The sequence below is a fragment of the Rhinolophus sinicus genome, chromosome 12 (assembly GCF_057876585.1).
Source record: "Rhinolophus sinicus isolate RSI-liver-muscle chromosome 12, RSI-T2T, whole genome shotgun sequence".
Lineage (NCBI taxonomy): Eukaryota > Metazoa > Chordata > Mammalia > Chiroptera > Rhinolophidae > Rhinolophus > Rhinolophus sinicus.
Window position 1 is genome coordinate 34,787,919 of NC_142512.1, and position 10,438 is coordinate 34,798,356.

Here is a 10,438-nt window from a genome sequence, read left to right on the forward strand (position 1 = left end):
CAGATTCTGAAAAGCAGAACATGAATATCTTAGGGGATGGGAGGGAAGACACATTCTGCCTACCACAGGCAATTACATGGAAGGAGGTCTCGGGACCTGCCAGAGCAGGAGGTGGGTGGGAAATGATGGAAGCAGGGAGAGTCATTTCCAGGACACCTGCAAGCCCTCTTGTCAGAATAGAAAGAGGAATGGAAATTTAAGTATCAGGAGACCAAGGCAAAAAGTTGAGCGCTCTGGTCAAGAAAGTTTGTGTCAGAACTGGACGCATTTATCAGAGGTGAGAATGAAGAGGTGACATTTTCAGGGTCAGCAGTAAGGAGATGACCAGAGTCAAGAGAGGTGTGGCACTGGCAAACCTGACTTTCAAAAACACCAACAATGATCACTGCGGCTGCCTTTTATTGAGTGCTTGTTACGTGCCAAATATAATACTAAGCACATTGTAATCACTCTGATTCAATTGTTATAACAATCCTATGACATAAGTAGTGTCGACCCCATTTTAACGATGGTAAACGGAAGCCTAGAGAGAGGAAGTGACTTGCCCAAGAACACTCACATTTGGGGGCTGGTTTGTCTGACTCTAAAGCACACTAAAGCTGTGACAACCCCCATCACACACATTTTGCCAGACTGGGGGAAGGGTCTTACAACAACTGTGCTACACGGTAACTTCAAATTTTTAATCTTAAATGAGTTGTGGAATCAAATATAATAAATTTAAAATAATTTTTAAACATCCTCAACTTATAACCTTTTTTTTATAATGTGAAAAGTTTATTTGCATTAATAACTTCTTGTTTATACCATCATAAGAGATACTGACATTTACTTTTCCTTTGTGATCAAATAAAAGACATTTGGAATGGACAATCTCTGCTACTCTTTATGAAAGAAAAAGATAAGAGTTAAAAACAAAATCCAAGTGCAAAAGTTTTCAGTAGTCTTCCTACCTCCAGTGTACCCCAGCAAAATATTCACAGCTTTTATGAAATTGATAAATCCCCAGCTGGAATTTACCATGTTTATTTCCTCTAGTAAGTTGCCTGTACCTATGAAACACTCTATAGTATAGTCCTAAAAGTGTACCGGACTCCCACAGAGTAAGGGAGCCTAAAAGCAACGGTGATCACTGCCATTCAGTATCTCGGTATTTCAAGTTTCATGATCTATAAGCATTCCCAAAATAACAGGGATCAACTTATACTCAATAAACCTAGTCTCATTTACCAACTCTTTCCACAAAATTCAACAGACCCACACCTGGTAGTAATAGGTCTTTGAACTTTTAACTGTGATTATTCTTCTTCATTATAAAATGAATTTAATAAAATGTCAACATATGCAATGTAGTATGTTATCAGCATGGAAGATGCAGCTTTTAAGATGTTTATTATAAAAATGTTCTTACGATTGATGCTCTGGATTTGTAAATAATCATCTCTTCAATAAAAGTCTCTAAACTCATTCAAATTATTTAAAATCCTGGAAAAAGTTTAAACTACTGGTCACTCTATAAAACCTGATGGATGCATTCTGACACATTTATCAGGGTACATTTAAAGAACATTTCTTTAGCTAAGGTTTTTAATACAACATAACATTTTATGACTGTGATACATTATTCTTCCTAATTTATTTTCGTTCTTGGACCATCAAACCATCTTGGAATAAATATAAAAAAATTTAAGTGCAAAAATGAGTAATGCATGATTTTAATACTTTGGAGATAATTAAAACCAATAAATATTTTCTTGTGACTTTACAATATAAACAGTAGGAACTGTCAATCTTATGTACATTTCTGGAATTTAACTGATAACAAATATATTCTTTTAGCATATAAAATGTTTTTACCTTATTTTGAAAGCATTAAATATGTGGGGATGTCCAAAATATGTGGGTTTAAAACTGACACAAATGCATCCATAGTCCACTAAAAGCAAACAAAATAGTCAGAATGATGTATACTTTCCAGGAAGAAAGTTTAAAATTTTGGAATTTTTTTTTAAAGTGCTGAGATTTGGAAGAGGAATACCTTTAAGCATGCTAACCATACCTTACCACGAACACACACAAAAAAAGACTTTTAAACTCAAGTTTAGATCTGTTGAAGAAAGAATTCAGGTAAAAACAAATAGCACCACAATGAATTGCACTAAGATGCTAAAGGAGGTACCTTATTCCCTGCAGAGTGAACACGCCTTCTGAATGTATTGTAACATATAAATGCAATTGTTTAATGGTTACCATTTGGTTCATTCATCTACAGAAAACTGCATTCCTTCTAATTCATTATATTGAACAAACATTCAAAGTACTGAACTATACATAATGTTACATAGTTTACATTTTATGAAAACAAAGCTTGAAGGAAATTTATAAATGTCACCTTGAATATAAGATGACAAGTTTAAAAGGGTTTCATATCTCTTAAGACATTTAATTTATTTTAATGGTCCAGGAGTGTTTTAGATATAGCTATAGATATACATATATCTATATGCACATATATTTCACAAGAAGTGTAAAAATTTTAAAAAACAAATCACTGCTGTTTTTACATAAGAAGAACTTAGGGTCATTAAGGTGTCAATCTATTACACTATCATATGTATATTTTTAAAAAGACTGAAAATGTCACATCAGGAAACTTGCTGAAATTCTTATTCGAGGCCCATTTCACTATATCGTATTACTGATGTGTTGATTCAGTGTAATTCCCTTTTCTTCACTGAAAGCATCTGTCCCTCCTACTTGGATTCACTCTGCAGTCTCCACATTCTCTTGTTTTGCTTGGTTAGGTCACATTGTGCTCCGTGTCAGTTACAGATCAGGAAAACGGCTCAGGTCTTCCTTGTAGTCGTCAGGTACAGTAAAGATGGAGCCATCAAATTCATCATATTGAAACTCCTGAAAGGTCACAGTGGCTGTGATGGCAGGAAACACAGGTATATCTAGTTTTACAGGACAGCCTGGAGGAAGCTTCATCTGAACAAATTCTCTAAGCTTGTTAAAGTGCTTAAAGGGAGCTATTACTTCCAAAACATTCAATAGTAACTCAATTCTCAAGGGAAATTCCTGGCTCATGGCTACCGTGGCTTTAAATGTTTTCTTACTCTCTTTGCACATCAGTTCTCTACCCAGATGAGGAGCTTTTCCATTTTCTGCAGATATATGTTCTTCCCAGGTAATGGTGGTCTGAGGAGGAGGATTATGGGACTGTCTTCGAACTGGCTCAAAATTCTGTTCCATTATGTTTCCACCTTTACTCAAACTCTCCATAATGGCCTTATTTCGAAGAATATCTTCTTCACTGAGATGTTCTCTTCTTTTTCTTGATTCTAAAACAAGTCCATTCACCAGGTTAAAAATCTGCCAAAAAGTTTCCTACTCTTTCCGTTTTATCTTCCCCAAAAAGCCATCCTGTTTGGGCACGTGTGAAAGGCATTGATTTGGTTGACAAAGTTGCCGAGTAAATATCACTACTCATTAAAATGCCCACCTCTTCTGCTCTTTCCTCTGTTTCCATCTTCTGCGTCCATCTCTTCTTCTGTTTCCATCTCTGTTTCCTCATGGTGTATTCACTGATAAACCTTTTGTTCATTGTCTAATACTACAAAAGATTCAGAGGGTGCTGCTGCCCCATTGAAAATGAAGCTTAAATCCCCTCGTTGGCACTTCGTGTCAGTAAGATCGATGAGAGTAGTGTCAAGCCTGATGTTGATACCTTGTGTGTGTATTTTACATGCATCAGAAGGCAGAAATCGGGAAAGTAAAGGCACCCAGCTTTGAAAATCCCAGTGAAGTTCTAGATAAAAGTCACCTCGCTCTTTCAGGGCCTTTAATAATCGAGGTCGTTTTTCATCAACCCTTTCCCTGGATTGCTGCTGAAGCTTCCTTAAAAGAGCTGTAATCATCTGTCTGTCTCCATAGCTGATGGCTTCCGCCAGCGGGCTCCATCCCTGAGCATTTTTCACCTTTCCTGGAGCATTGTGAGTCAAAAGTAAACGGGCACATTCTTTATTTCCTAACATCACCGCAAGATGTAAAGGAGTGTTGCCGTGATTGTCCTTCTGCCCGATATTGTGCGTGCGGATGAGAGAAGAGAGCCTCCTCACCTCCCCCTTGAAGACGCACTCGTGCACCGGGCAGCGTGCGGGGCCACTGCCTCCGTCTGCGACGACAGCAGTGGGGTTGGTGCCGCTGGAGGAGTCTGGGACCGGGAGGAGGTGGGTACGGAGGAATTACGCAGCGGCAGGGCCGGAGCGCCGGGGGGATGGGGGAGGCCGGAGCGGTCTTCAGCGGCAGCCGGAGGGGATGGTTACTGAAGACCTTGTGACCGGCTTTGCCCACCTTGCCGCTGCCGCCCGTGCCAGTCCTGCCTCCGGTAAAGGTGCCGCCCAGGGCAGCCGCCGCTTCTTCATCCCCGGGCTCCAGCAGGTCCCCTTCGTCTTTGCTGGATCTTGTCCCCGGTCATCGCCGCCAGGGGCTGAAAAGGGATCCGGGAGGCTCACCGCCCGCGATGGAACTGGCGCTGCGGTGGCACAAGGCGATTAAAACGGCGGCACAGGGGGCCGGCCCGGTGGCTCAGGTGGTTAGAGCTCTGTGCTTCTAACTCCGAAGGCTGCCGGTTCGATTCCCACATGGGCCTGTGGGCTCTCAACCACAAGGTTGCCAGTTCAATTCCTCGAGTCCCGCAAGGGATGGTGGGCTCTGCCCCCTGCAACTAAGATTGAACACGGCACCTTGAGCTGAGCTGCCTCCCGGATGTCTCAGTTGTTGGTTGGAGCGCGGGCTCTCAACCACAAGGTTGCCAGTTCAATTCCTCGACTCCCGCAAGGGATGGTGGGCTCTGCCCCCTGCAACTAAAATTGAACACGGCACCTTGAGCTGAGCTGCCGCTGAGCTCCCGGATGGCTCAGTTGGTTGGAGCGCGTCCTCTCAACCACAAGGTTGCCGGTTCGACTCCCGCAAGGGATGGTGGGCTGTGCCCCCTGCAACTAGCAACGGCAACTGGACCTGGAGCTGAGCTGCGACCTCCACAACTAAGACTAAAAGAACAACAACTTGAAGCTGAACATAACCCCCCACAACTAAGATTGAAAGGACAACAATTTGACCATTGTTCCCCAATAAAGTCCTGTTCCCCTTCAAAAAAAAAACAAAAAAAAAAAAAACGGCGGCACAAGGCGATTAAAACGGCGGCCCGGAGACTCCTTCGCAGCGTGAACCCCCACAGAGCCCCCGAGCCCGGAACAAACGCATCCGCCGGAGGAAGAAGAGCGGCTCTTGTCTAGGCACCAAAGGACGTGCGCTCGCTGGGGGGAGCTAGAGCTCAGGCGCCCGCGACAGCCGGATCGGTGTCCCCGCCGCTGCCGCCACCGCCCCCCGAGCGGCCGCCACCGCCTCACCCCGAAAAACAGGGCCCATTCTCACCTTCTAACTTTCTAAAGAGTTTCTAATCACACTTTCTAGTGTCCAATCACTGAAGAGCAGTGTGCAAGGCACCTTAGGCTATGCGCTTACGCAATGTTTTCCCAAATGACGAAAAGTTTACAAACGTCAGTTACGCTATTGTTTTAAGAGCTCTGCCACAGGACTGTTGTGCCTGGTGTTAGAATCCTGTCCAGAGTCCGTGAAACCACAGACCAAGCCTCCATCTCAAGGTTTCATCCCTTTTCTCTGCTCACTTCTTTCACCCCGGAAGCTGTCCATTTTTCCCTCCAGGTGTCTGAACACAAGGCAAAGTATTCAGCTCACTTGAACTGCTGCGGGGAAGAGGGCCAATAATTTAATTTCGTTTTCCAGAGTTTATTGGATGAATTCAAATTGGCATCGATTCACCTCCAGTAGAAAATTCACCTACAGAACGCCTTGACATTTGAGGCAAAGGCCCTTCCTTCTAATCTTAAGAGCAATTAAAAACAAAAAATAAAAAACAAAAAAAAACAAAAAAACACCTTTCAAGACTGAGTTCTAGAGCCCTCTACCCACAGAGTCCCATTCGGGCTCTGACATTATCTGTCCTTGATGTATCACCTTCCATACATAGGCACTGGGTAAGCAAGCATGGTGAGAATCCTGGCCCACCAAGAAGGAGACAAGGTATTTTCCCAAACACCATTCCCCACATAGCTGGCCAACAATAGCTACTCTGGTCGTAAGAGTTAGAGACAATATGCAAGGAAACAAACTTTTCATAATGAAGCCAGATCATCTCACTCTTAAACTCTTCAAAGATGCTCCATCACCTATGGAACTCATTCCACACTACTTAGCAAAGTACTAAAGGCTCTTCATAACTTAGCCTCTGCTGACCTTTCCAGCCTCATTTCCAGGCCTGTCCAACCTGCAGACAGCTCCTATACTCTGGTCTCACCACACTAGTTTTCAAGGGCAGTTTCCGTGTTGTAAGGAATTCACACATATTATTTCTTCTGCCCAGAAAGCAAATTCTTCACCTCAACCTCCACTCTGTTGACAAAGCTAAGCCTTATGCAGTCTTTAAGATCCTGGTCAGATATGACCCCATCCATCCATCCTTTCATCTGTCCACCCATTTGCCTATTGTTGCCATAACAGTTGTGTCATATAAGCATCTTCACAAAAATATGAAGGGAAACAGAATAAGCAATTAATCAAATAAGTAAGATAATTTTTAATTATATATTTTTTCAGTTACAGTTGACATTCAATATTATTTCATATTGATTTCAAGCGTAGAGCATAATAGTTGGACATTTATATAATTTATGCAGTGATCCCTACAATTAGTCTAGTACCCACCTGGCATCATACATAGTTGTTGCAACATATGCTCTACGCTGTCCTTTACTTTGTAACTACCAATTTGTACTTCTTAATCCCTTCACCTTTTTCACCCAGATCCCCAACTTCCCTTCCCTCTGGCAACCATCAGTTTGCTATCTGTATCTATGAATCTGTTTCTGTTTTGTTTGTTCATTTATTTTGTTCTTTAGATTCCACATATAGGTGGGATTATATGGTATTTGTCTTTCTCAGTCTAACTTGTTTCACTTCACATAATACCTTCTAGGTCCATCCATGTTGTCGCAAATGGTAAGATTTCTTTTTTACATCGGAGTAATATTGTATATATGTACCGCATCTTTATCCAATTGTCTACTGGGCACTTGGGTGGCTTCCATATCTTGGATATTGTAAATAGTGCTGCAATGAACACCAGGGTGCATATATTAAATACCGTGTTTCCCCGAAAATAAGACCTAGCCGGACCATCATGTGTCTTTTGGAGCAAAAATTAATATAAGACCCGGTCTTATTTTACTATAATATAATTAATATAATATAATATAAATAACATAATACCAGGTCCTACATTAATTTTTGCTCCAAAAGACGCATTACTGTGTTTCCCTGAAAATAAGACCTAGCCTGACAATCAGCTTTAATGTGTCTTTTGGAGCAAAAATTAATATAAGACTAGGTATTATTATATTATATTATATATATTATATTATATTATATTATATTATATTATATTATATTATATTATATTATATTATATTATATTATATTATATCAAAGACCCAGTCTTCTATTATAGTAAAAAAAGACCGGGTCTTACATTAATTTTTGATCCAAAAGATGCATTAGAACTGATTGTCTGGCTAGGTCTTATTTTCGGGGAAACAGGGTAAGATAATATTTAGGTAGTGACGAATGCTGCATGGAAAATAAAGCAGGGAGATGAAGAGATCAAGAAAGACCTCTATGTCCAGGTGATCTTTGCACTGAATGACAAAGGATAAAGCAAGCGAAAATCTGAGGACAGTGTTCTAAGCAGACGGAAACACAAGTTTAAAGATTCTAAAGAATGGGCCAGGATGTTTGTTGTTCAAAGAACAGAAGGAAGCAAAGCGTGGCTGGAGGAGAAAGATCAAAGGTAGAATGCAAGGAAAAGAGACCAGAAAAGTAGAAAGAGGACAGATAGTGTCAGGCATCAGGAGGCCAGAAAAAGGAGTTTAAATTGTATTCCCCATGCAGTGGGAAGTCATTTGAGGGTTAAAGCGTGGCATTGAAATAATCTGACTTACAGTTTCAACATCAAGTTTTAAAATCTGGAGTATAATGGCAATCAGTCTCTAAGACAGGCATTCTTAAAGAGCCTGATGCCAGTAAGCAGAGAACTTTCTCCAGGGTGAGGCTAAAGCAACAGTTTAGCGAATAGGTGCATGTAACCCAAATAAATGCCAGGTCCCACATGCCCCCGGGTTGGTAAGATCCACTCATTCATTCATTCATTTGTTCATTCAACAAATATCTATTGGAAAGTATTCTTTTTTTATTTTTAGACTTTTATTTAGTTAAGTGTGTTTTTCCTGGACCCATCAGCTCCAAGTCAAGTAGTTGTTTCAATCTAGTTGTGGAGGGCGCAGCTCACAGTGGCCCATGTGGGGATAGAACGGGCAACCTCGTTGTTAAGAATACCACGTTCTAACCCACTGAGCTAACCGGCCACCCCATTGGAAAGTATTCTAAATGCTGGGCACAGAGCAGTAAAATTTTTAAAAATGTAAATCCTGATGGAGCTTACAGTTTAAGTGAAAGACAACCAACAAACAAATATAAGTATTTAAAGTTAGCTAAAAAGTACTCTGAAGAAATATAAAATGAAGTCAGGGACTAAAGAATACCTGGAAATGATATTTTGGATTTCCCACTTTTCAGAGGGAAAATCCCCCTGAGGAACTAAGATTTGAGCGCAGCGCTAATGAAGCTATGGGGCTACCCAGGGGAAGAACATTTCAAGCAAGAGAAACGCAGAACAGGGGCTCTGAGGCAGGCACACGCTTGCTGTGTCCAAACAGAGGCCATCGAGGTGGACACAGTGCAGTGGGGATGGGTAGTAGGAGAGGTGGTGAAGGTGGCTCCATTTATTGAAAAGAGCATTTTTCTCACCACTGCTCTGCAGGGTCAACTCTGTCATAAAGCAAATGTCCACAAATAACATGAGTCCATTTAGGGGCCCTCTACTCGCTTCTATTGGTCTATTTATCTGACCTGTGTTAATACCGCTGTGTCAATAAAGATGTAGTGAGGAGACAGAAACCCCACCAGTAATTAGGATAGAGACATTTCATATTAATAATTATTAACTGGTAAAAGAGAACTCTAAGAAGACAGAAATAGAAGATGCAAAAAGTAGCTTCCACCCCTAGGGTTGAGGCCGTGCCGAAACTCAGAACAAACCTGGAAAGTGGCTCTCCCACCAAAGCTGAGATTGGAATCTCCAGTTACCCTAGGACTTGTGAATTGACTTGTGAAATAGTAGGGCTTACTGAGAACCCACTTGAGATTTACGGGCATCGATTTCAAGTAAGACAGTCAGTACAGTTACAATTTTTCTTAAGCTACAGTCAGCTCCTTGGATGTAGCTACAGCATTAGGAAGAGAGATTTAACCTGGGATGGTGTTGTCCTGGCTGCGTAGGACAGAGGAAAATGGGAGTGAGGAAGCTGAGGATTTATGCCAGGGGCTGAAATGATAGACCGTGAAATTTAAGTTGGGTCAGGGAGAAAGTGAGGATACGAGAAAGATCCTGGGCAGTGGAAAGTGCTGAGGTCAACGGATTGAAGGTCCTGGTAGAGTCAAAGAATTATTAAAGTCAGGTATTCTAGGGAGTGAGCTACGACTACGTAAGATGGTAGTCTGGGAGCGTGAATTACCATCACGCATAATCCTACAGAGCTGTTTTGCAATGATGGAGCTGTTCTGTGTCTGCTGAGTGCAGTAGTAAGCCACTAGCCACAAATGGCTATTGGGCTATCATGTGTTAGTGCTACTGAGGAAATAACGTGTTTACTTTATTTCGTTAAATTCAAATTAGAATAACCACCTGTGGCTAGCAGCTACTGTTTTGGACAGCGCGGGTCTAGTGTATGACCACTGGGGATTGTGGCTGAGTGAGGTGAAGGAAAAAGCATCATTGAAAGGGGCAGTGGTCAAGGAACTGGGAGGCCAGGAAGTTAGATGAATCAGCCATGTGGTAATACTGAGAATGATGGCAAGACTAGGATGAAAAGAAAGATGCAAAACAAGGTACTTCTATTTTCAATGAATGAGTTGACGCATAGGGGCTGAAGATGGCAGCAGTTAGTGGGTGGTAGGTCTGAAGGAGCTGGCTTCTTTCGGGATAAGGAAGGAACAATGATCTGGAAGAGGTGATGAGCAGCAGAAACGACATCTACCCCCACCTCCAGTGGTAGGTGGAAAGTGAGGGAAAGAAACGGCCACCACAGGAGAGGCTACAGGAAAGTCAGTGGCCTCAGGGGAGAGTCCGTTTTCGGCTACAGCAATGTTCCCAAAGAGCTTGAGAATACTGTGAATTCTGCTCATGGCAGACTCATGAGTTTCCAATGGCAGAGTGGAAGCATCTGAGGAGTCAGGAAGG

At 41.9% G+C, this 10,438-nt stretch overlaps 1 protein-coding gene across 1 annotated transcript; it reads right to left on the reverse strand.

Annotated features, from left to right (window-relative positions):
* Nucleotides 1-2,826: 2,826 nt before the first annotated feature.
* LOC148756540 (ankyrin repeat domain-containing protein 13C-like) lies at nucleotides 2,827-4,473 on the reverse strand (the record flags this gene model as incomplete). Its single annotated transcript, XM_088801841.1, is given in 4 exon segments — nucleotides 2,827-3,344; nucleotides 3,506-4,222; nucleotides 4,225-4,284; nucleotides 4,287-4,473. Coding segments are annotated over 4 exon segments (1,482 nt in total), but the record flags the coding sequence as incomplete, so codon positions are not given.
* Nucleotides 4,474-10,438: the final 5,965 nt, after the last annotated feature.